The following is a 27,580-nucleotide window of genomic DNA, read 5'->3' as shown; positions in this document are numbered from 1 at the left end:
AAAGGCTTAGGAGCCAAGACCTTCCAAACTGTGCTTTGGTAACGTATGTGACAATTCCGCTGCTAGTTAAAATGTTTATCAGGAAAAATCTAAACGTTCATTCATTTGCGCTTTGCGTACTGGGTTTCATATATTAGAGAAACGCACAGGTCTCTTCAGTTGCTGTTCTTGCAGCACTGCGCACATGATCTGCAGTGTCTGCTGCTTGGGGTTCAACCGCTGACCCTTTTATACCCCTGGGCCGGCTTCTTGAAATGGGGAATGAGCATGTCACTTGAAAGGGAAAGGAGTAGCGATTCGGGCTGGCTCCCTTATTAGCTGCCAGTCCGTTCCACAGGCTCTTGCAGGTCCCTTCTTATTGCAGTCTTAAGCGTTTCGATGTGCTGTAAACCTCGGACCTCTCCACGGCAGTCTTTTCGGGTGGCTCGCCTTTCTTCCAACACAGTTCACAGCTTCTTATCCAGGACTCCCTGCTGCTGCTCTCCGTATTGCTTTTTCCTCCTCCTTTTATACACCTGTAATCCTCCAACGGGTTGCAGGTGTGTTCTCTCAATCAGTTTTGCCTGGCCATAATTAGAAGGACATGCCTGACAGGCATCTTCCTCGTTCAGTATCAAAGTGGTGAAAGTGTGTGGTGTTCATTACTCTCAGTACCGTCAAGTGTCCCATATGGGGAATTGAGTGGAGCTATACTAAAATAACGTATAAAGGTCAGGGAAGGATTATGTTGGCCGTCATTAGGAACATGGGCATATCATGTCTCGCTTGAGGCCATTCCACTCCCAATCCTCATGGACCCTCCACCCAGGTGATTCACCCTCGCTTCTCTGCCCCTAGGGCTAGGATCCAACAGTGATGGCTCTTCCCTGGCCACTTGCGCAGAGGCTCCAAGGGCTCCAAGAGTGAAAACACCCTCAGGTTTCTCACACCACATTGTTTTATTAGCCAGGCTTTTGCATTTATTACTTGTCTGGATGGCTTTCCCGTAGGCTAATTAAGGCACACAAGCTCCACAAGCTTCCATCTTGAAATCACTGTTCAAACAAGCCACGACTTTGCAGGGTTCCATGGCCTTCCTCCACATAAGTCCAGTGTTCCATGTACTATGTGTGGGAGAAAAGGCTGATGATAGTGTTCCTATCTGCTCAGTTCGCGGGAAGCGGGAGAAGCCGTTTCCCTAGGTTTTGCAAACATAGCCTGTTCACTTCTAATGACTCTCTGCCTCTCACATTTTAGGTTCTCTGTTCCTCAGGACCATTATGTCTTCTTGCATGGCATTCTAGTAATGAAGTCTCATGAGGCATAGGTTGTCTCAAGATGGGCTATACCATGTCTCTGGGGGAACAGAGAGCCTGCAGGGTCCCACATCTTGCACTTTCTGGGAGATACATCTGGTAGAGGTCTGATCTGCCCAATTCTGGGTGGCTCGCTTCCCCCACACATAAGGAGGAGGGGTTCTGAAACCTCACCAAAGCTGTTATATTCACAGTCTGTTACACACACCATGGAGATCTGGACAGAACTCGGATGGTGGGTAAATCACATCAAAGGATGAAGGACAAGGCAATTTCTGGCTCCTTTGTCAACTTTGTATTTGCTAAGGATGGGATATGCTTGTAAACAACAACTGAATAGCAAGAAAAACAAACTAGACAGTCTTTAATCAGGTGCCTTACAAAATACAGGGGTAAATCTCTGATCTTTTACCATTTCTGGGTAAAGGGATTTGCAATGGAGGGGAACAAGGAGAGAAAAATAAAGAAAGTTAGAGGTGTAGAGGGGTGGGTGATGGACACACAGATTGAGGAGAACTCAAGAGAGTAGCATGATCGATGAACATAGGTAGGGGGCACAAGACTATGAGCAGATTTGAAGTTGAGGAGAAGAAGCTTGTAAAGGCACCAGTTGCAAATATATAGCCAGCCAGCATGGAGGTGGAAGCGGGCAGAAGTAGGAGGGCAAAGAGTGGGGCAGGTAGTACAGGCTGTGTGTGATAATACTGAGGGCTTTGTGAAGCGGATAAAGGAGCAGTCAGTGCTGCCAGGATTAGAAATTAACAGTATTCAATGCAGTGTAGAAGATAGATAAATGAACAATAGGCAGCAAAGGGCCATCCAGTGTCGGATAACGGAGAAGCAGTTATATATTTTTAATGATAGGTCAGAAGTGACCGACGGGAAGGAGTAGATGTGTATCATCGTTGCGTAGGTGGTAGGAGAATCTAAAGAGGAGATGTGTTTACCAAGGGGGCGTGTAGAGCGTAAAATGCAGAGGGCTAGCAAAAGAATGAACAGAAAGGTAGGTGATCCAGGTAATGGCAGGGTTCCTTGCCTAAAGGTTACAGGGTGAGAAGGTGTGATGTGGAAACAGTGGCGGCCGCCCTGGATCCCGGGAGAAAGGAGGGGGTTGCGGAAGGGGCTAGCCGGGTGCGAATGATTGCCTTTAAGGGAAAGGAAAACAGGGTAAAGACTACAGACCCCAGAATGACCCACGGAATACAGCATCAGGGTGGAGGCACACCAGTTGGAAAAGAAAGAAAAATAAGGAAAGGGAAGACTGGGTTTCCTTATCTTATTAGACCCACCCGAACAGAAACGAAATACAGGGTTAACCCACAGCGGGCGGAGCAGGGAGGAGGTGGGGAATCAGGGTCAGGTGTGACAAAACCGTTGCTGGGAACACCAGGCGCTGATAACGGGGGAGGAGCAGGGCAAGGGTTAAATGCAACTGCAAGAGACTCAGACGGGGTCTTCTCTTGCAGGAACAGCGCGTGGTGATGGGCGCCGCACCCGAATGGAGTGAGACCATCGGAGAGTACGAGTGGGCTTACTAGGAAGAAGAGGAAAACCCACAGATTGACGCTGTACCTTGTCTGAGGCTCAAGACAGCATTCCAGTGAAGAAAAGCGGCAACCAGAGGAAAAGTAGTACGAGGTGTGAAGTGTGGACAATTGCTATTTTTTTTTCTTCTCGTTTACACAGACGGCTAACAGGTTGAGGGGTGAAAGCCTGTAAACGCCGGGGTGATGTAAGAGACTATTGAGGGACTTATAAAAGCATAACCGATGAATGTGCGAGTAAAGCAAGTCACAGCGCCAGTGCCTGTGAGGTGAAAGGAACCATCATCAGTGGGCTGAATTTAATGACCTGTGAAGTGTTATTTGTGAAAATAAACAACTTTGAAAGAAAAACATTGTTTGTCTCCAGCTGACTACTTAACAGAAGGATATAAGGTTGTCGGACCGTCTAAAAAGCAGCGGATGGCTCCAAGAGAATGATGATGCAGGATAGTTTGGAGCCATGGCACAAGGAAACAAAGTCAGTATCATGGGTCGGTGCCAATTCTGTGGAATAAAAACCACAGAAATAGGTTAGAGGTAGAGGTGGGAGTTCACAGAGACCATTAGTATCAAAATAGCTAGGCATCACGTTGAGCACCACTCTCCCCAGGATTTCTCAGCAGTGGGCAGGAGGGAGACTGATCAGTCATTAGTAGGGAAGTGAAGGTCTGCAGAGGTCTTCTTGTGGCAAAGCAGTACTATATCCACCTTAAAACATGCATGAAATGACCCAGCGGAGAGAGGGAGAGGTTGAAGAGAGATGAGATACAAGCGTGTAATTTGAGTTATTTGATGGTTTAATGTGGAAAAGGATCAGTCTGAGCGCATGCAAAGTTGGCAGATGCAAGGAGGTTAGTCGGGGTAGCTTAGATTATTTGCACCAGTTCGAACACGTCAGCGTAAAAAGTACATTTTTACATCAACTGTCTAGAATAATTAGCTTGCTCTTATGAGGTGAGGTGCCTTGCTGGTGACGCGGTTAAATGATGTATCCCTACTGCAGATGGATGGTTCGGCAGTGAGGTACATCAATCCTTTAGGAAGCACACAATTGAGTTTGAGCACAGCAAGCCAAGGCTTTCTGGCACTACTGTTTGGACCCCAATATCTCTGTACACACAGAATATATGCAAGGCCTCTCAAATGCAACAGCGGATTGGATTTCAAAGCGTCTCCATGACCAGAGCGATGGTTAACTATAGAGACAGATCATTTAGAAGTTGATGAGCCTTCTCCTCCAGGCTCAATATTCAAATTCCAACTTTCTTTAGATGGTGCTGAGATCTGAACATGACTAATGCATTCATACAGAATGGTGGCAAGTCTTTCGAATATGCAGTTCCCTATTCTCGATGATCTCCAGAGTTCTAGTCCAATCAAGAGGATCGTCATCCTAATAACACCTTTTTAGATGGTACAAGCCTGGTTTCTGAATACTAAACCTTGCTATGAATTTTTTTATCCTTCGCCGCAAATAAGTAATCGGCTGATGAATACAGAGGGGGGTTATCCATCGAATGTTGAGCACAGACAAGAGGCCTGGATAATTACTGGGATAGATGAAGATTACCATGTCTTTCATTAGGGGCTGAGCAATTCATCAAGGCGTTTGTGCTCCAGGTACTGCCTAGAGTGAAGCAACAGTCTTGTCTGGAATAGCTGGTGTCTCCCCTTCAGTGGTCATAGTACACATTTTGTATTGCATCGGATTAAAGAAGGTATGACTTATAGCTAGGACAACAATCTCGTATAGATCGCAATATTAGCTGGCCACAGCTACAGAGATAGTGAGCCAGCTGGGGAACACCTTGTGGTCTGAAAGCCCTGGAAGGAAATATTACTGGTTACATTTCCAAGGACTAGATACACAGCACTGAGAGGCAACAACCAAGTCCTTGAAATCAGTTTGTAAACTGGTCAGATAATTCTCAGTTTACCTTTAGAGGGTTTTTTGGTGAAGTTAACAATTGCTCTGTCTGAGATCTTGCAAAGGAGTATCATGCATAAGGGCTCTAGGCACAGACAATTCTAACTTTTTTCTAGAAAGAAATCACTATTTCCAGAAAGACAAATAGAGGGATTAAGTCTAGTCCATATCCAGCCATCCAAGTTCAACTTTGTTTGTGAATGTTAAATTGTCCTAGAGGCTTTGAATAAAGCTCTAGAGAGTTGATACCACATATTTATGGTAAACGGTTTTGGTCTCTCAGGAAGTCCAGCAGAATGGCTTCCACCTCTACTATTGCCAGCTAGGTGAAGTGGATCGTGTCAGACATAGGCACAGATGTCAGCATTCCTACTTTAAGTCAGATTTTGGCATTAAATCCTTTCAAACAAGGGTAAGATTTGAAGACATGGGAATTGGTCTATGGACTTTGCTTTCAAAAGCTTTGGATGGAAGGAATGTCTTTGTTCGAATTAAGATTTCAACTAAGCCCTCAGTCTTGTCATAGGATGCAGATTTCCTATACAATTTGTATAAGGAAGTCTTGATTCTATAATACACTCAGAGGTGATGATTCTCATTATGGTCTTAGTAGAATGATTCAGGGGATTTGCTAGATCCAAGTTGAGCTTAGATAGTTTTTACTACATAAGATTTAGCATTTGTCTAATGTTGGTTAGTAATTATTGACTGCTTAGTATTTAAAGCTTCTTGGCACTTCTGGAATATTGCATAACGTTTTGAGAATTTACTTACCTGGTCAATAGCAGCTTGAAACCCTCAAAATGCAAAGGCTACTTATGCCATGCGTCCCTCTTCAAAGATTGTGCCTAGTGGCAGGCCCTTTTATCACGGCCTTCATAAATGCATCCTTCGCCAAAAGCTTCGTTCCCAGCTACCCTCAAAGAAGCTTGCATCCTCCCTCTCCTAAAAAAATGTTTTAACCCAGCCATCCCAACCAACTACAGGCCAATCACCACAGTCCTCTTCCTACTAAAAAGTCTGGACCGGGCAGCCTACCTGCAATTTCAACAGTTCTTAGAGGACAACAAAATCCTTGGGATGCGACAATCTGGCGTCCGCCCAGGTCACTGCACTGAATCCGCTCTCTTAAAAAATCAGCTAGATGTAATCAGGGATGAAGGCAACTCTGCCTTGCTCCTCCTCCTAGACTTATCCACCGCATTCGACCTGGTCAACCACCAAATCCTCTGTCACCACCTCACCATGCACGCCAACTTCTCCTGTGAAGCCACTGCTGGAATCCGCATCCTTCCTGGAAGGAAGAGCCATGAGGGTCTTCTCAGAGATTGCCAACGCCTCTCCCTCCCCCATCACTTGTGGTGTGCCCCAAGGCTCCTCAATCGCCTCAACCATAAACAATATCTTTACAAGGCCACTCTTCAATATCTTGGACTCATTTGGTGTAGCTTACACCAATTACGCTGATGACACCCAAATCCTGATCCCAATCTCAGGCAACTATACAGAGGACTCAAACATCCTCAACAATATCTATTCCACAATACAGGCCTAGATGGCAGCAAACCGTCTTTCCCTTAACAGCGAAAAAACAGAATTCTTAATTGTCGGTACCCTCAATGCCCTCAAGTCCCTCAACACTCACTACACTGCCTTCCAGATAGACAGCTGCTCAATCCCCACCTCAACCACGGTTAAGACTCTAGGAGTCTATCTTGATGCTTCTCTCACCATGACCAGACAAGTAAACGCCATTGCCTCCTCGGCAGCTAATGCGACCAATGTCCTTAATGCCGCCAGACCCTTCCTCTCCAAAAACAACTGCCTTACCATTGCCTGTGCTATCATTGGTTCTAAGAACAATTACTGCAATGCCTTATTCACAGGCACCTCCGTGAGAAACATCCATAAACTCCAAGTCATACAAAACAACACCCTGCGAGCAGCCCTTAAAATCCCAAACAGAGAACACATCTCCAAAGCCAGGAGAGAAGCACACTAGCTCCCTATCCGGTAATGTATCACCTTTAAAACACTCTCCATTGCCCACGAGTGCCGATCCAACTCAACAACCCACTACCTCACCCAATGAATCACTAAAGTTCACTCCACAAAACCTACTAGGTCCCCGTACACTGATCGACTCATCAACCCCAAAGTAAAGAGATGCAAAGCCGGAGGCCCAAGTTTCCCCTACCTTGCAATGAAACTCCTCCCTCCATTCATGAGGGCTAAGAAATCCTATTGGATTTTTCATAAAGTTCTTAAAACCTAAACAGCAACTCCAGATGAATAACCCCACAACACCACCATACTGCATGTTATCACGTACTACATTGTACTCTATGTAATGCAACTGTGTTACTATTGTGTAAATGCACCTATTACATGACTCACGTTGATTGTATGACAATCTAATGCAACCGTGTTACTATTTTGTAAATGCACCTATAACATGCCTGTTACATGACTCACATTGATTGTATGACACAACTCCACTACTTGACTTGTACCTGTAACAGCGCCTCAGGGTTGTATGCGTGCTATATAAATGAAATAAATAAATATATATAACAAGTTCTTTCCAGGCTGCTTTGGTACTGACGAAGAAAGGTCTTGCATATTCCACCATGCTGAGTCAAAGTATGCAGCCTCCGCTTCCTTCACCACACTAGCCTGATAAAGACCAGGCAAAGCGCAGCAGCAAATGGTAGAAAACAAGATGGACAAAGGTTTCAGATTCCAGGAGACTGCAAAGAAAAAAGTGCAGGCAGGAAACATGCAAAAAACCTCCATGGCGAAATCCAGGAATTCAGAAGAAACTCCAGAAAAGGACACCAAATACTAAATATAGCAATCAGGATACAGAAACCCTAAGGGGAGAAAATCTCCAACACGAGGCAAGTGATGTTGAGACCTACTGTGCTGGAGCCCAAACTACCTTCTTATTATAGGTTACACTGCCATCAGTGATCCAGAACTGATATGGGTCCTCTTGGGAGAGGTAGGCAGGACAGGGAGATACTAGGGCTGACCTCTTGCAACCATTTTAAAATACAAGCGTTCAGCAAGTGTATGGCTTAACACTGCACGTTATGTGTTGGACATTGAGGTGATTTTGAAGGAACCACTCGACGAGGATGCCAGGTGGAAGAAGGTGTGCTGGGGGAATTCTCCTGATTTTAGGAGTTTAGGAACAGGGAGCCAACAGACGTAAAGGCACTGCGCACAGGACAAGCCACTTGACCACACAGACCCAACATGTCAGCTGAGTAGCAAGACCCCCTGCTCCAAACAAGTCAGAGGTCCAGTTAAGTGGGCAGCACTGAAAGTGCACGTGGAGGGCAGCAGGGAGCATGAACAACAGTGCAGAAAAATCCCATTCCAAAGGAGAAGAATGCAACTGCCTGTGGAAATTTACCAATCTAGGAGATATTTAAGAAAATCAGCTCCAACAAAGGAACTTGCAGAGAGATGATAAAGACCAGAATGGAATGGTGTTCTCATAACAGAAACATCTTACCCGTCCCTGCCGAGCATGGGAAATGCAAATATAAGCACGCAATCATCTCTGGCCACAGGACATGCAGAAGCATGTAGAGTGTTATGAACGAATGAAACCCCCAATATAAAGCCAAATAAATCAGAAAAGGCATAGACATGGTAACGGGTTCCATGCCATTTCGCCCAAAAGGAATTGCTTCGAGGTCATTTGTTTCAAAGGGATTACTTTGCAAATTCACTTCGATTTATTTATTTTCTATCTGAGGGGTCTCCCCATCCTCACCTTCACTACTACCCTTACCTCAAACCCGCACCCTTTTTTCACCCCATAACTCTCAATTACATATATTTATCTTATTAACTTCGAAGTAGTCACTTCGGGGTAAATTACTTCGAAGTAATTGGTGGCGTTGAAACCACGGGATACGATGGTACACATACTATCATCCCAAGCAACAAAACCCCCTTTCAAGGTAAGACTTGAACAAACGTGACTCCTTCAAAACATTTTTGAAAAAGAGGAGAGGCAAACTAGCAGAGGCAATGAGAGACAGATGTGATGCCAGGTTCCAGAGGACACCAGGAATAATACCAAACTAACCAATCATGGAGATGCTCACAGCAGCAACTCTGATAAAAGGCAAACATATTTCAAAGTGTCCTCCCTCGTAAAGGGACTGTCAATACCAATTGATTATACAAAGGCACTAATTAATCAGAAATTAAAATTTAAATATATATTTTGGTGAAATCAAAAGCACCAATCAACCCATATTTAAGATATGGAATTAAATGTCTCAGGAAAGGACTTAGGAAACTTCTAATTATGTTCATCAACCTGGATAATGCCAATTCCGAAAGTGACATGTACGAGAGTAAAAGACTCAATATACATCAAACAGCAGACACTGAACTGGGAAGTAATTCAAACTTCACACCGATGATTCTATGTCATTCCATGCTTGCTCATATTACCATATGAAATGAATAAATGTGGTTTGGGTGTATGGATACAATTTTAGATATTCCCCCGCATGGGGGCCACATACTTACTGTAGATTTGCAAAAGATGAGAGCACCTGCTTTTGTAGTTCTTTGCTACTAAATAGATCTTTTTTTTCTTCCAAATATCAGAAGAAAAAGGTATACATTTATTCTTTCCCAGCATGCTTCAAACAGAACGCACACCCCTTTATAAACTGAATAGGGTTTATAAACCACACGTGATAACCAGATATGTGTCTTTGTGACCCCGCTTTCCTTTTTTTCATTGCTTGATTTTGGCTAATTCCATGCGCGTGTTCCTCCATAGACATTCACTGTGATATATTATGCATTCTTACAGTGTTTAAAATGCAATGTTTGAGCCCTGAAGAGGTAGATTGTCCACATAACTCATGTAAACTCATACCTTTTCTACAAAACGTACATATGTCTTAACATGAGAGACTGTTAAAAGCACTTACTTTCTTCAAAACGTGCAATGTGCTTCCATTCTTCTCAGATGCAATCAACAAATCCGGGATTGTAAGTGTCATCAAAGTTTCATACTCACAGGATATGCTCATCCCTTTAAACATGTGCCACTTAGACAATGTGATGTATAGCTCCACTCTAGGTTCGCTTCTTAAGGAAGTTTCCTTTATTCATGGTTGCACTGGCATGTAGCCTGACCAAGAAGAGGGCCATTTGGGCATGAAGGCCGTGCCATTGGTGGCGGGGATCACATTTTCTATTTTAGTATATGCTAATGTTTTTGGAAAGGTTTCATTGTAGAATGCTGTCACTCAGTGATTTACTGCTTTACCGCTGGGGTATTGAATAAACAAAATGAAGCATAATGCTTGCCTCATCAATAACATCAAGACTTTCTTATGGAAATTGTATAGAAAAATCGGCATTACGAAGGTCATTGCACTATACTGCTCAAATATCTCGTGGAAGATTACATTTATGCAACCAATAATCCATTACAACAAACAAAATCTCTATACATTTATGATTCTTTTCACAAAGAGTACCTTTCGAATCAAATGATTTTCTGTATCTGCCACATATATGATGTTATCCTTCATAGCCACTCCCTGTGGAGAATTGAAAGCTGACTCGGAGAAGCTTCCATCTTTCCATCCTTTTTTGGGTCCTATTGTGAAAAGGAAAGAGAAGAACTTATTTTACCACAAAAAAAAAGGTTACACATGACTGGAAAATACAAGATCCTGACTATTACTAATGATACTGGTTCAGAGTGTCATGATGGCTCTGTACTGACAGACAGAAATACTTTACTCGGATTAAAATCCATCAATAAAAGCAATTAACAAGCATCACTACATACCATCTTTTCCCTAAACCTTAAACACGATACATTTCCCTAGAGGTCTGTAAACTACCACCTTCACAATAGTAAGTGTGTACAAAGCCGCAACATATTCCCTAATGGAATTCAGGGTAAATATATCCCAAAATATTTCATGCAATTTTGTACTGTGTTACCCAATAGCACTGCAACTGCAGAGAAAAACGCAGCTATTTACCTATACACAGATCAAAAAGCAAGTCTGAAAGATAGATTCCCTTTTTTAAAAGAAAAACAAAAGAAAATGTTGGATCTCCATGTATTCCAAACACAATTGTAACTACATATAGAATGATAAAACATGTTAAAATGCTTCAGGAATACAAACGTTCAGTTGTAATAACACAGTAGACTGTACAATTTACATTTCACTCGGACTCCAATAAAGACATCTGAAATGGGTTACACTCAAGCGGCCCTAAGGTGTAAGTCCCAAGGTTCCTAGTCATGAATCAGGACCCAGTGCTTAGTGCCATATTCCCTTTACTTAGACAGTCCTGATGCAGAGCATCCAGATCAGGTCTTGGTATAATTGCATGTTATATCTTGGTCCTCTTGTGGTTTGCTGCACGGGCCAGATATTGCCAGTCGCTGATCACCTTCCTAGAATCCTGACATTAGTGTATTTTATGCCTACCAGCAAGAACGTATTATCCCTCTTTGTCTTGGGGGATAACCACAATGATTACCAGCAGGACCTCCCCTCCCACCCTCCGTTCCCGGGTGCTTGTCAGATTGAAGTAAGTCTAAGCCACCAGCAAAGGATCAACATCCCGGGCTGGAGCCCACGCCAGGCTAAGGCTCCCTCCCTCGTTGTAGATCTCTGGCTCCTGACATGTTCTGGGTTACACCCCCCAGTTGGCTGTGACTTCAGCGACAAGACAGTCACTCGCCTTGGCCCAGATCTGGGTTAAATCCCCCGTAGTTTAGAAGAAAAACGTCTTTCCTTTTTATTTTCTGGCCCTTGTCAGGACCTGGGCTGCAGTTCTCAGTAGATCCCCTGCAGTTTGCTATCCCCTCTGTCCACCTCATGTCAAAGAATGAATTATAGATCCTTAGATCCCAGTAAGCCATCCTTTACTCCTGCTCCTTCTACACAGCCTCTTCAGATCACCACGCTAACTGCTGCAAGATCTGTTCTTCTCAACCTACTTTTGTACTCCGTCCCATTAAGTGCTCAATAATATAGAAGATTGGTCAGGCAATCCATCTATTATAGCAGGGGTATGTGATTGCAGGGAATTCTTGGTTGACTGTCCTCCACCCAGTGAAGTCACTTTGTTACGTTGGATGTTCGTCCCCGGATGTTCGTCCCCTTGGTTCCTCGCAATCGCCCAACAGTTTCTCTGAAAGTGAACTCAGGGTTTAAAACTTCCTTCCAACATCTTGAGGCCAGGCAGAAGTTCCCTCAGCATTGCGTGGGACAGTGCTCTGTGTCAGTTTAAAGATATATAGTCCCTCTCATTCATTCCTTTCTTTCTTTTTCTCACTCATTCCTTCTCTCTCACGCTCTCTCGCTTTCTCTCTCTCTCTCGCTCTCTCTCTCTCTCTCTCTCTCTCTCTCTCGGGCACTCATCCCTGCTGCTAGTGAATGCTAGATGTGTCTTCCTCCATTTCCCCGAAACGCACGAAACTCACTGAGCGGTTTGCAATTGATCCGTGAATATGCCTTTATGTTCAATGTAACGTGGGTCGCCCTATGAATAGTGTTACGGGCTGCACAAGCACCAGAATTTAACCCGTTTTCCCCGATTGTAGCTCTGAATCAACCTACAAGGAACTGTTTTTTTTCTGCCTACAGAATACATCATGGTTTTTCACCAATTTCATTATGATTTTAGTTATTTGTATAGTGCATTACCCTAGGGTTTCGAGCAAGCATTGCCTATATCTGAGCACAGATGAAAAGTGTAGGACATCAGTATCCTGAGGTGGCCTAATTAAGTATGACGAGAGAAGAAAGACGCTGCATACCAATTATGTGAAGAGGTAGGCACTCTAAAGGCATAATGAAGCAAGACACAGACAACAAACTTAAAATTCAATGTAAAATACTTTATTAAATTAAATGGCAGGATAGTAGAAGCCTAACTTGCCCTATGCTAAGGTGGGTTTTCCCTACCTGAACGACACCAAGGAAAGCCTAAGTCACAGAGTTCAACTTAAAAGTCTGTCTGTGCTTCTTCAGCTCACAGCTTTCTTTCAGCTCCCCTTCCCCAAGTATAGGAAAGTTCCACAAACATGTCTCAAGATGACCTTTCTCCAGTTCACCCACTGGGTCTGGGCTGTGAAAGTCCTTTAGGGAATGTTCCGGCGTCTTTGCTCCTTGTCCTGTCCCACCACGGCTGCCTCCTCTCAAGCACGGTCCCCTGCTGGTCTCTCCCACACAGGCCTCCCTGTTCTCTGCTCCACTGTTCTCTTTTTATACACCTGCAGCCCCTTGACAGGCTGCAGGTGTGGATCCCTAATGGGACTTGCCTGATAAAGAGACATGCTTGTCCCTCATAGCTCTTTGTAGGCATTTTCCCGGCCCAGTACTAAAATGGTGAAAGGGTGTGGTGTTCATTACTCTTAATCACATCTTCCCTGTCTCAGTACCAAAGTGGTAAAGTGGTGAAATGGTGAAGTGTTAATTCCTCTTAGTTACCTCTTCTTTGCCTCAGTACTGTTAAGTGTTATATGTGGGGAAAAGGAGAGGAACAGCTTTACGGTAACCCATAAAGGTCGGGGGAGGGTTAGGCTGATTCTCAACAGGAAAATGGGGATACCACTTTTAATTGATCTCATTTTTCCCTTCCTTCTGCTGTCTCTAGACTGGTGAGGTCCTTTATCATTTTCTTTGTTATTGGGATAGGTGTAACAATATCCCATGATTGCATTTGGGATAGGGTATCCTCTGAGAGAAGGGAGTGTGGATTACCGTGTCTCACCGCAGGACACATCAGCCTAAATCCCCAAGGATCCTCCACCCAGGTGATCCTCCCTCGCTTCTGCACCCCAGATTTTGGGATCCAAGAGCTATGGCCCTTCCCTGGTCACCTGAGAAGAGGGCCCAAGGGAATTATATGTGAGGACACCGTCAGGCTTTTCACAGTTCCTAACATTTTCCTAAAGGCCATCATGGAATTCAGAGAGAAAAGCTGTAGCAGGAGGTAGGTTCCAAAGGCAAGGGCCCAAAACCGAAATCAGCGCATCTCCTCTTGCTAAACAATGTGTGGTAGTACTATGTGATTGGAAAACTGTAGAGATATACTATCACTTTGGTGCAGAGATACGTAGGTAACAATACATAGACACATTTGAAACCAGGCTCCCAATTTTGAAGGTTATTCGTTTGGAAATATGAAGCCAATGCAAAGAGTGTCTGGCTGAGGAGACCAGAAAGGCTTTGAGAAAGGTTTTGAGAATTTAGCAGCAATCCGGTGTACAGAGCTTTGTAGTAATCAAGTAGGAATTTTCCAGAGTGCACAATCACCGCCTGAGTCCCATGCAGGAGGAAAGAGAATCCATCCCAGCATGTGTAAACAACGGAAGGAAGCCCTAATTACATCACTAACTTGGTTCATTTCATTTCAAGTTCCGAGACAACTCCTACATTCTTGATGTATGTTGAAAACCTGGTAGGCAGATAGAACATAATTGGTGATCCAGGACATCTCAAAGGGTCTTTTCAGAGATGTGAAGGAACCAGTATCATGGTCTCAGTCTTGGCTGGGTTGAGTTGAAGATTGTTGTTGCTCAACCAATGTTTAACTTCAACAAGACAAGACTAAAGATAGGAGATATTCTCCACCTGGTCAGGGAGCTTGAGAAACAATTGTAAATCGGCTGCATAAGAATGGAAAGAAATATCCAATTTACCAATAATAGACAACAGAGGGGAAACAAAAATATTCAATAATAGGGTGGACAGGTGGGGGGGGCCCTGAGGGACCTGTGAGGTTGGCAACATGGAAGGCGACACTGACAATAGATTCAATGTAACAAAAATAGCTTTATTAACTTAAAGTCAGGATGGTCTAAGGCCTAACTTGACCTATGCTAAGATGGGATTTTCCTACCTACAGCAACGAAGTATAGTCTGTGTCAGTAAGTTCAACTTAAAAGTCGGTCTGTGTCCAAAACCTATGCTTGCCCTCACAACTAACACCACCACCAATCTGTAGGGATATCATCCAAAAATCAAACAGCGTTCCAAAAGTAAAGTTCTGAGCTATTTCCAGCTCATGCTTATTCTTTATCTTCTCCTCCCCAAATATCAACTAGTCCACCACAATGTTCAAGGTACCTTCTCATGTATTTAAAGTAATATAGTTCCAAACCTTTTTAAATGATCAGGATGCCCTTCCCCACAGTAATTACAGTTTCATGGTGGCAAGTCTCAGGGTTCCCTTCCCCAGGTTCCGGTATCAAAGGTGTCACAAAAGGAAGTATATTGAAGCTTTGCCTTTAAGCTAAGCTCCAACAATTCTTCACAGCTAAGGGTTCCCTTCCCCAAGCACAATAAGCATCAATTGAAGTTTTTCTTTTGACACAATAGCAGGTTTCCTTGTCAGCATATAGGGGTTCTCTGGTCTTGGCGCAGTTGTCAAACTGCCCATTACAGGTCACGCAACCAGGAACCTTTAGTTCTCCTTTAGCAGTTTGATATTCAACAAACAAATAGTTTCTCAAAGACAGTTCCAAAACAAACAGTTTCTCAGACTTGAACTTCAACTCTGCAGTCAGAGCCCTTAATTCGATTTAGTTTCTTACTTTCTTTCAGTGCATGATTCAACTTTAGCCGGTTTGCGGTTTTCATTCAGTTGGTTATTCAATATTAGCAAGTTTGCTGGTTTCATTCAATTTCTTATTCAATATTGGCAGATTTACTGTTTTCATTCAGTTTGTTATTCAATATTAGCAGGTTTTCTGGTTTCAATCAATTCGTTATTCAATATTAGCATATTTGCTGCTTTTCCCTCCTCTTGCCTTTCGTTCATTCATACCGCATTTGCACTAGACACAGACCCAGCTTTCATCTGGAGGGTGGCACTGTAATAGCATGCGTTTTGAATGCATTATTTGCCCCAACGCAATAACTTCAATAGCACTTGTTGACTCTGTGTTAGAAAATGCATTCTGCGGATCAGGGTTGCTCCTTGCGGGTGGGAGAGTATGTCTGCAAACCTTCTGGCATAGAGCTACATCTGATGTGATAGTGTGGTCGGATATAACTAAGCAGAAAGCAAGCAGGCTTCTCTAAGAATGGTGCACACACAAGACAACTGGGAAGATAAGCGCCATGCTTGCTCAAATGTCAGTCTCATGCGTAATTTTGACAGTTACTTCAAATAATCAGAGCAATAATTTATGAAGATCCAATTAGTAACAATTGAAGCTTACACCACTGATCTGCAGTACTTTTTAAAATTTCACGTCCAATCCACTTTCCTCCAGTTTATTAATTTACACTCAAAAACACATCAACCTCAAGGAAGAAAAGCCTTTCCTAGGTTCATACCAACCCAGTTTAACACAGCTGTGTTGTTTCCCTGCAATCTGTCCCAAATATCAGTGCCAACACATCCCACGTGACATCCCATTGTTGAGGGTTCACTCCCGATTTCCATCTGAAGTGCTTTCCATAGGTGTGCACAAGGTGTATATAATGTACAGTTCTGTAACGTTTTGCTGTGAGTCATTAAAATGCTTAGGTTCTTACTACTTAATTAAGCAATAAGAACGCGGTAATGAACATATTTCAAGCATTAAAACAACATATCAAATCAATAATACGCACAACTTTATCTTTATCCTCTGATGGGCTGCAATTACAGATATGGTTTCTGAATACTCAACAGAAACCACTTCCTGAGCGATATGAGAGTTCCATTTCATGCAATAAGTGAGCAACCACTTTGCTTTTTGCTGAAATTTATTGCATTTTCATTAAACATATCGTCAAAATTGTCATCACATAAAGTAGCTTGATCACAGGTTAAGAAAGCCAACGTGAGTAACATGCCGCGACAAGTACATGTTTCATTTCAAGAGGATCGTCATCAGGTAGCTCTGAAACGTTACATTAAAGTAGAAAGCTTCAAATTGTGAAGATACAAAACAGTGCCCGGAGCAGGTTTCATAATCTATTATTTAACTGTGAAAAAGGAAACGCTGCTGGTATGATATTAATGGAGCGCTACATCATTACTGTGTCTTCGTTGATCTAATGAAAGACGTGCAAATCCCAATATACCCGGCAAAACAGATTTACGCACTATATTAGTAATGTGTCCTTTTTATGAAGGCCAGTAATGACACATACACATGAAAAGTCCATCACGTTAATGTGTGGATGACCATTACTGCCTAAATATCATACAATGCATTCATTTCAAGTTTGCCACTAACTCTTATTCTTGTCTCACAAATGCTATAATTCAAGTTGATGGAATAATTAGAATTGTAAATGCCAGTGTGTCTGATACTAAGTTTTGTGCGATGTACGAGGGAATGTGAACCTTCAGTGCCCCTGATATCCACAATGAATCCACCAGTCAAAGCATACCCTTACATTCTATGATATAAATGTGTGAGTTGCTAAACAAACTCTGCCATCCCTGGACCCAGGAGGCAAGATTGATGGCAAAGGTTTTTTGACAACCCTGCTATGAATCTTCACAGTATCCTAAACGTGTACAAATACAATCAAAAGAACATTTTTCAGTGTACTGATGACTGGAATGTGTTCACCAAATATGTTAAAATGTTACAAAATCAATACAGGTGACCTCACTTTGAAACTCGAGATTCTAGTATAAGATCCAAAACGTTGAAGACAGCAATTTAGATGCCAGTCGTCAGTCATTCTTGCTGGAAACATGCTTTGTAGTTTGTGAATCCAAAATGCCAAAAGTATTTTCTGCCTGTCTCCGCCTCATGGATGACTTGGTGTACATCATGGATGACTTGGCACAATCTCATTAATTTGGAATTTCGACTTCGACACATGATGGTGTTGTGCTAGAAAGTCTCTGGCAAATGGAAATTTGGAATTGTTTGTCCCTAATGTCCCCTTTATGTTCACCAATGCGTTACTTGGTAGGTCTCGTTGTTTCTCCAATGTCTAATTTCCCACAGGAAAATGTTCAGCTGTAAACTGTGTATTTTCGAGATGCAAGTTGCATACTGTCTTAACGCTATTTTTTTGTCCTGTTAGGGGGTGAAATTGTGTATTTCCAGGGATTACATTGTTGAAATGTTTGCAATTTAAACATGGAAATGTCCCCGTTTTTGGTTGTTGCAAATACATTGGTTGATCAGATACTTTTACAGTATCAGTGTGTACCAAATATTCTTTTATGCGTCTTTGTCTTCTGAGTGCAACTCTTGGGGGAAAACTTGCATAGTCTGTAAACTGGGTTCTGTCTGTAATATTGTCCAATGTGTTAAAATCAATTTGATGACTTCATGGGATGCTGTCCATAAGTTATAGGAAAAACTAGTTCCAATGTACCGTGTGTGGTTTTAGGTTTGTACTGTAAAAGTTCTTCTCGTGATTTCAAGGTTGCTTTCGTGTGAGCTTGTTCCAGTACTGGAAGGGGCTAACCATGCACCAGTAATTTGGACTTCAAATAGCTTGCCTCCTTGTGAAACTCATTAATGTTGGAAGATATTCATCTTGCTCGTAAAAATTGTGAATAGGGTAAATTATGTCCCAAATTTCTGGGTGGAATGATTCCCATTGCAATAATGAGTCACTGTCAGTAGTTATGCGGTGAACCGTGATATTGAACTTTTTCTCTGGTGATAAAATCACATTTGTGTCTAAATATGTCATTTCTGTTTCAGGGGTGGTTAATGTGAATGTTATGGTACTGCATGCAGAATTCACAAATTCAAAAACACCTTGCAAAATCCAATTCAGAACCTTGCCACAAAAGGAAAACGTTGTCAGTATATCTTAGCCAGAATGTGCTACCATTTAACCAACACTCAGATTGTAAGATCACTGATTCATGATTTTGCATGAACAAGCTTGCCTATGTGGGGGAAAAGATGCCCCGATCAATGTTCCTTGTATTTGTTGAAAAAAATCCAGGTGGACTCTGAAGTACCTATTGTAGAGAACAAAACATAATAGGTTGCAAAAACAATCCATAGTGAACTTTTGAGATCTGATGGTTCTGCAATTCCTTCTGTATGGAATTTATCCCTTCCTCACAGGGGCTATTGGTGTACAAACCTGTGGCATCCAGCATAGCCAAGCAGTAAATATCATCCAAACCATAGCCCTCCAGTTTGTTGACTAAATCTGGTATCCATAGAATTGCTAGAATAAAAAAAAAAATTAAAAAAAAGGATATTTGTTTGAATTTCGGCTGAATGAAAATTTCGTACAAACGAAAATGTCTAATAAATATTCAATTTGTTGACATTATATTGAACAAGTGGAGCGGGGTTTGCCCGGGTGTCCCCCCGCACCATTGTTCGCTATAATGGCATCAGGGGTTGCAAGGTTGTCCCTCTCTCCTGAGAAAATAAAGTCAGATTAAAAAATGTAAATTAAAAAAGGACCCTGCAGTGCCGGTTCCCATCCACGTAAGTGAAGGGAACCAGCATCGCAGAGGGATGGAGGAGTCAGTGGCACACAACTAGGTTTGCCACCAACAGCTAAAGGGGGGATTGGCTAAGGAGGGGAGTTGGGTGGGGGGGACATGATTTGATCAAAGGGCACATTTCAAATTCGGCATTGCTGCATACATCAATTTCAAATTCTACATTTTGTGCCTCAGCCAAATCAGGGACAACCATAAACTCTGTGGTGTCCTTAATATGATGTGGGTAGTAGGTAACCAAAGGTTGGAAAGTGTTATCTATGTAAACACATATTCGAAAATGCAATAATGTTGTGCCACTATGGGCCTGCCCGTTGGATTGTGCAAATGTTTATGCATCTTCGGCAGACAATAGAATACCGGAATAGTTGGATAATTAATTGTGGGTGCTATCACTGATCCAACCTTGTTCTTCAGCAAATGTCATAATAATTGTAATTTTCTACTGTATCATAAAGGTGGGGTCCATTTTTAGATTTTGTTTGCACATTATTCAACTGTCGTCTACGTTCAGTTGTGTATGTTGCTTTGTCCATTACCATTGTGGTGCCACCTTTGTCTGCCAATTTGATTGCTAGTTGGCAAATCTTAGTGATTCCAACACATCCCGTTCATGTTTAGTCATGTTACAACTTTTACATTTTTGATTGTATTTAATTTGTCTTAAGCCAGTGTGTACCTTTTTAAAAGAAATATTAAGGGCCTAGACTGAACTGTGGGTAAGTATGTACTTTTTCCACCATGTTATTTGTACTTACCAATGGTTATCGCCTGTGGAGGTTGTTCTGTGAATTGTACCAACTCCAGTTGGGATATATTGTATGTATATATGTTCTATGTAAGGCACTCAGGCGTCAGAGCTATGTAAATAACATGCATCAATTGTACATTTTAATGCCAATTTCCTGGTCAATTTCTCATAATCTCTGAAAACATCAAAACTGGAATTGGTTGTCGATAGAACAAAACTAAGCCCCTTTGGAGTATGTGTTCTTCTTGTTTTTCGAAATGTTTTAACGGGATAAGTTGATTACTAACGTTTCTATTGTCACAGTACTTGTTTTGCTATTTCTGTTTTTCTTTCTACCTCTGCGGGTGTTCTTCTGTGTAAAAAAGAGAGACAGTGGATTTTGAACCAGTGCTTGCTGTTGATGGTTTATTAAGACAGATGTTGCGTCTTCCTCAATGTCTGTTGAAGAGCTCAAGGGGTTGGAGGAATCGGTGTTGTTCCTTGTCATTTGTCGATTCAAAAACGTGCTTTGTGCAGCTGGTGGTCAATCCTCCAACCAAGTGTATACTCAGTCGAATTGATAGTCCAGTGAATCTCGTCACTTTATCTCCAATTTGGTATTATGTAAAATCAGCTAGGTATTCATCCAGTAATGTGTTGATATGATTAGGTGACTCTTAATTCCTCAACTTTAAATTGCTGATCCAAGACACTGTTTGTTTCCTCTATTTCCACTTGAACTTTTTCAATGTCTGTAGACAGTTCTTGAATAGTTAATAGTAACACATCCAGTGAACATTTGTTGTGGATTATTCTCCACTTAATTAGAAATCCTTTAATGCGCCTGCACAATGTAGGTTGTAATAAAAATCCGTCGATCTCGTGGGATTGTTTGAACTTGATAATATTGTGCCATAGTTGCAGCATGTATAGTTATGTTCACTTGTTTCTTCATGAGATAGTCAAGCTGTTTTGTAGAACTACGTTTCGGTTGATCTTTAAGTAGTGGTCCTGTTTTGACCAAGAATTTCAGAATTTGAGATGGTTCCGCTTCTGTCAAGCATAACAAATCTGCTTTGTTATCTGTGCTTGAAGCGATTTCCTCAAATGTTGCCATGATGTTGAGGTTTGGCTGTTTATTTTGAATTTACACGATGGAAATTCTATCACATTATCAATATAGTGCCTTGATCGGTTTAGCAATGGTATATTGGGATTTGTCGCATGTTTTAATGTACTAACAAACACTTCTGAGACACAACAATGATGTAGTGCTCCATTAATATCCTACCAGAATCGTTCCTTTTTGTCAGTTAAATAATACATTATCAAGCATGCTCATGGCACAGTTTTGTATCTTCACGTTTTGAGGCTTTAATGTAACTTTTCACAGCCACCTGATGACGGTTTTGATGTTAAGTTAATAAAAATGCAAAACATTTCAGCAAAAAGCCAAGTGGTTACTCACTTATTGCATGACACAAGAACAATCTTAACGGTCAAGAAATGGTTTCTGTTGAGTTTTCGGTGGACATTATAATCTCCAACCAGGATTCACAATTGAGAAAAAACCCAACACCCTCCAAAATTGATTGTTATGGTGAGGTATTACTCCTGTTGTTTATTACTGATATGGTTAACAGACCAAAGAATTCTTACTTTAACTTTGACTAAGGCATGCTAGGCTTGATGGAATGTAGCAACAGACAAAGAACAACCTATTTTGTTTGTGATTTGGAAATTTTCCTTAAGATTTGGCGTTTGGCAGGTAATAGATTGATGTTGTAATACAGACTCGCTCCTATCAGAAAGCATTCAAAAATAATAAAAATTGTTCATGAATTACTCATTTAGAATAATCAACTGAAAGTCCCTGGAAATGCATATGGATATATTTTATACTCGAGTGCTACAAATGATAATCAAAGAAGATTCAAATGGTGGTAGTTTGACGATCTTAGATATAAGCATTTGTATCGGCTTGCCCCAAGAACACACAAACTCGCGAATACAGTTTGGTCAAAGAGCTTTCTAATGGGTGAGGCCTCCTTTTAACGGCTAGTGTGGGCAGTTCCCTCCCCAGGTTTGGGAGTCCTCTCAATTCCCCCGGCTTGTCTTAGATATCAGTAACCCCTACTATCTAATATTTACTTGACTAAATGTGATGGAGTGAAGGCAAATTCCATATCTCTCTACTACACTCTGCAAACAATGCAGGTGGTCCCTGACCCAAGATCTCCAAAAGGTAGTAATCTGGAATAAAAGTTGCCTTTCAGATACTCCAGCCCCACTTGGTCTTTTACTTCCACCCCTCCGTTCCTCTCTCACCAACTCCACCCACCGTCTCTCCTTGCTCTCCCTGCACTGTTGCTCTCTCCCTCTGATTTTCCTCTTTTCCTCGCTACTACCTACCTACACCCTCCGATCTTACTCTCTTCCTCCTACACTCTCTTCTCCACGCCACTGCTACTCTCGTTTCCGAACTGCTGCTAACACCCCTTTTCTAACCCTACTATTTTCCACATTGCTACTACTACCCTTTCTCCACTCTATTACACCCCTCTAATATCCCCCCTGCCCTTTCTGTCTGAGTCACCCTCCTTTTGCTTTTTCATTCACTTGCTAATCTACCAGAATGACTGACACCTTTTAGGAATACTAAATACCAAGTACCACTTTCTCTCACCAACCAATACTTCACCTTGCACACTCCTTCAGCAATTCTCCTCCATGTTACTCTTCACCGCTCTTCCTCCGGCAAGTCTCTTTATCCTTCTACTCCTTCCTTGACCTCACCTGAATAACCCACACGTTTCTGCTTCCTTTCCCCCCTTGTATCCTCATCCTTACCTCTCCATTGGCTATCTATCTCACTCTCCTGGTTACCCCGGCCAACACATGGCTATGCTTTCCCCCTGGGAGGCATTACAGGTGAGTGAAAACATAAAAGGGGTTTTAAGCCCCCCCACCCCTGGCTCTCTGCAATGGCAGCCAGCTGCAGCAGCAATCAGTCTCAATATCCCATTTCATGCGAGGGCTCCCTGGCATGCCAGACTGACAACAGGTCCGCCCTGCAGCCTTGTAACAGGTTACAATATTGTCCATGTGGGTAAGCATGTTGCATCGCTGAATGGAAAGCTCTGCAGTCTGTTGGCTGCGATCATTGTTAGAAGATGAGGCGTGTGAGCTGCTGAAGTTGCCTGGATGGGTCATTCTATCACCTGCGTCTCTTGATATTTCTCTCCCTGTCAGGCTGGTTGCTTGTTCTCTCCCACTGGGTCTTCTGAAAACTGTAGTTTTCTGGGAGAAACAAACTGGAGAGCATTGTGCAGAATAGGTATGGGGCAAGACAAAGTGGTACTTGTTTCTTGCATGCAGGCCTAAAAAGAAGGGAAAGGGACTGGGGCCCTACCAACTCCCACTCCCCACTTCTGGGACAAGACTGGCCCGGGGAATCCGTGCGGTAGGCCACCCACCCCACGCTGAGAGGGGGTCCCATCCACTCTTGACAGGCCCAGGTCGCAGACGCCATCACACATTTCATGAACTGATTACTCATAGCTACGTGTTGGGCACATTCAATTAAATAAGAAAAGCTTTGGGGAAATTAATGTTGCTCTGTTCGGGCACATTCTAAAGGTGACAAAAGACTAAATAATGATCATAATTAGGACGGTTGAACCCCAAAATACACTATTTACATGGACTAAGGGACAGACATTGATGTAAAAGAGATTTACCAGGTATTGCTTATATCTGGACTTCTAAACTAAAGCCTTTGTGTACATATGAGGGCGGTAATACATCCAGGGAATTCGTTCCTTCCACTTTAAGTGGGAGCCACTCCCTTTGAGACCAAGAAGTTGAGAATGTGGGCACACGATGCTATATCCTGCTTAGGGGTCAGGGCAAGTGACATCACACTGGGGTTGACCTCCACCCCTTAAGAAAAAAGGCAATCTCAAGCAGAGATGCGTCCACACCTCCATATTGTACTGACTGCCAAATGTTTGTAGGGCAGATGACTGCTGCACCGTGACATGACATGCAGGGATCTTTAAAGGGGATTGGTTTGGTTTCTGACTCTGTTTTGGTGATGCCCCTATCTGTAGCCAAGGACCAATAGTGTATTTTCTCTCGTTTCGGGAAGGAACTGAAAAGACCTGAGGCCCAAACAGCAGGAGGGAGAAGTAATACATCACTGGAGTGGATCTGTCTGCATCGGTGCGCAGAGCAGAGACTCTTACCCTCGCAATCCCCTGCAGGCAGAACCACGCTGGAACTCTGCCATGCCAAGCGAGGAGGAGACCAGGAAACCGCACGACCGAAGGAGGAACCGACCGCCGTGAGAGAGGTTTGTCGGCATCTGCAGAACCAGACACTGAAGTGCCGTCCAAGACAGACAGGAGAAACCGAACGCAAAGACCCGACAGTCAGGAAGTCAGAGTCGCGGTTCCACAACATTTGATTCCACCAGCTCCCCTGACGCACTGCTACAGTTCAAAAGGTACACAGCTAGAGAGAGGGAGGAGGGCTGAAAAACCCAGAACAAACCTCTGAGGGGGTGATAGCGATATGGCAAACCAGGAACTGAATTTGAGCATAACCTGCGAGGGGTGGACATTAAAAAGATCCTGGAAAGTGGGGAAAACAGAACGAAAAGCCCATGAGGGGCTATGAGTAAGAATACCCCACGGGGGACTAAAACAGAGTGAAAAGGACTGCAGGGGACTAATAAAGAGGATCACGGGAGGGTGTGAATACCAGCTGGACACAATAAGGCCAGAGAGCCCACCAAGCCTACGAGGGGAAAAGATTGCGAACACCTTGCAAGGGTGTGTGAAGGAGTGGCCTGAAGTTTCCGTTAGTGTTTCTCTCTTAGCTCGGGATGAGCTATCTCCCTTCCTATCAGAGTGAAATCAAGACATACTGTGTCAAAATAAACAAACTAGCGAGTGCAGCCACTTTTACAAAGTGTATAGTTGTGGCAGGAGGAGCCTGACACACAGGAGGCATGTTTCTGGCTATTGCAAGGAAAGCATGGTATTGAAGTAAGACAGACACAAGTGACCAGAGTTTAAGGGTAGACTACAAATGGGAGCAAACTACGACCATCAAATAATAATAATGCAGTCCTAGTGGAATCTTGTCAAAAGAAAAGGGCCTATACTAAAAAAACCTATTGCCAATCCTTACTGCTTCTTTACAAATAGTGTGGGGTAATATTCATGAAAAAGAAAGAAGTGTTTACAAAATGACAAGTCAGGATCTTCAGGCCGTTGGCCTCCCTTCCCCATGTTTTCAGCACAGTGCAAGCCGGTTTACTCGAGCCAAGCACACACACTGGCTTTCTTGACACAAGAATGGAGTTCCAATTCCAGCATCAGGGCCTTCTGTGCTCAAGTCTCTTTTCCATCAAAATCTCTTGATTTGGAGGGCCTGATGTACAAAACAAAATAGAACGTTCTTTTCTTCTTATAACTATATGATTTGGGGTGTCTTCTCCCCGGAACCCCCTCAGCCGGGCTCAGATCCTTTCTTCACATTCAATTAGTCTCCCTAGCCAGGCTCTGACCAATTGCAGGTCACTTTATACTTATCGAAGACTTTCAAATGTGCACAGATTTAGCTTGACCCATCGCAGGACCACTTTGATACAAAGTTCCTTTCTTATACCTATTAGAGACCTTCAAATGAGCACCCACATGGCGCCGGACCACTCTGTACACAGTATCTGATTTCGCTTTTGTCCAAGTACATTCGCTCCTTTAGTTTCCACTTGTTCGTGCCTCTTATCACATGCGCTTAAAACACCGTCCTTTGTGGATTTCTTCATACAATGTAGCCGCTTGCAATCTTGGTTCAAACACAAGCTGATTCCCTATCGGTTTCTCCGACTCACTGGCTGTGCTTCTAGTTGCGCTGCTTTTTTCACAGGATCCAAGGACAGTACCACAGTGGCAAGCGCTCCTCCCGGCCTGGGTTATCAACACGGTAGCGCCCCAGATACTTTTGATGTACTGCGTAGGCTTGTTCAGTTTCAGTTCTGGGTTTTAGGCTTCTCACTTTCCAAGGCTCATAAAAGTAACGGTTTCTAGAGGGCAAAGGTACTTCCCTCCTTGCAACCTCTCTCCGGTCTCTCTGCCTTTCTCCTCGTGTTAAATCGCCACCTTGGAACTGCTGCTTACTCGTGCACTTTTTCTCACGAGTGTGCTTTCCTGCTCGGCCTTTTATCGAAGTGGAGAAGTGTGATGGGAGTCAGCTGTGTGTAATGATTAGTAATTGCCTAATCTTGCTTGACCAGGGTGTTGGGACAGGTCAGGTACATGGTTCTGGTGTTAGTCCGTTTTCGCTCACAATTAACTGTCAGTGACAAAGTATTTGTATCGGGAAAGGGGGGTGGGATTGAGCTTCCAAATATCCTACCTGGTAGGATGGGGAAAAGGTGTTACAGGAAAGGGGATACCGAGTCTCACCCTTCGATGTCCCACTTAAACTAACAATGGTAGATTTCCACATAGATAGTCCAAAATCGTGTTTTTCGTGCCGTTAGACCACATTGATCTACCAGGTGTGTCACTAACAGTTGTTCCATTTAAGGTCCATGAATCCCACTCTGTCATAAATTCATTCCATTCTATTCCTTTGTTGCTAGCTTTTGGGCAGTTCATGGCATTTAAGGAGGCAATGTTTGGTAAATTACTTCTAACAATATCATTTTGTTATTGGCTGACATTCCCCACTTAGTAATTATTGCACCAATACAATCAAACATATCACTTATACAATTTTTGTTAGGAGGATCATATACGTTAATCAGCAAAATGTTAGCAGCCTTAATTGATGACTAAGATTTAATTTCTACTGCCAACACATTATCGTTAGCGTCACTCATGTCCACCCTATTTGAGAGGAATTCATGACTGACGCCAACGATCAGTCCATCATATGGGGGTCCCTTGAGGCCGGTTTTACTTTCACCTGATGCAGAACTTGACTATCGATATAAAAGTTGTTAATTAACCAGGTCTCTTGCAACATGAATATTGGCTATGCAATAAGGGTACTTAAGGATGGGCCTTTATTTATAAAATGAGAATGGCCTGTTGTGTTCCATGAGCGCACTTTGAATTCTCATTCTTGAAGTCACTCCATTTCCTGTACTAGACACTTCAGCCACTGAGACCCTATTTGGTTATCAATGCCTTCCATCTTGGGAGCTATAATTTTCTTTGGGATAGTTATCTCTTTCTGATTAGTGGTGCTACAGTGTTCACAGTAAGAGGTTGGTGAGATGTTAGTGATCTCCCTATCTAAGTCATAACCTAGATAATTAAGCGATTCATGTTGACTCCGAATCAAGGTTGCAGTTGCCGGCAAGACACAATGAATGTGCGATACTGCATCAAACCCTCTTTTTGTTGGTTCTATAAAATTGCAATCACATTATTTCAGGATATGCAGGGATGGAATTTTTGCAAATAGATTCACCAATGCACATCTATTAATATGTTTGTTGGATCTTAAATTGATTTTTTCACTAATTACCACCACACGTACAACTAACAAGCGTACTATTTTGTCAGTGTAATTTTCTATCTCGTTCCTAGGAACGTCATTA

At 42.8% G+C, this 27,580-nt stretch overlaps 1 protein-coding gene across 1 annotated transcript in view; it reads right to left on the bottom strand.

Annotated features, from left to right (window-relative positions):
* Positions 1-27,580, bottom strand: part of NHLRC2 (NHL repeat containing 2) — a 1,194,979-nt gene that overhangs the window by 719,844 nt on the left and 447,555 nt on the right. Inside the window, exon 4 of the mRNA XM_069611865.1 lies at positions 10,292-10,413. Within this exon, the coding sequence (XP_069467966.1) occupies positions 10,292-10,413 (122 nt within the window). The remainder of the gene's footprint in view (positions 1-10,291; positions 10,414-27,580) is intronic.

This window comes from Ambystoma mexicanum, chromosome 8 (genome assembly GCF_040938575.1).
Source record: "Ambystoma mexicanum isolate Mex_15411 chromosome 8, UKY_AmexF1_1, whole genome shotgun sequence".
Lineage (NCBI taxonomy): Eukaryota > Metazoa > Chordata > Amphibia > Caudata > Ambystomatidae > Ambystoma > Ambystoma mexicanum.
This window is presented reverse-complemented; position numbering and strand designations above follow the sequence as displayed.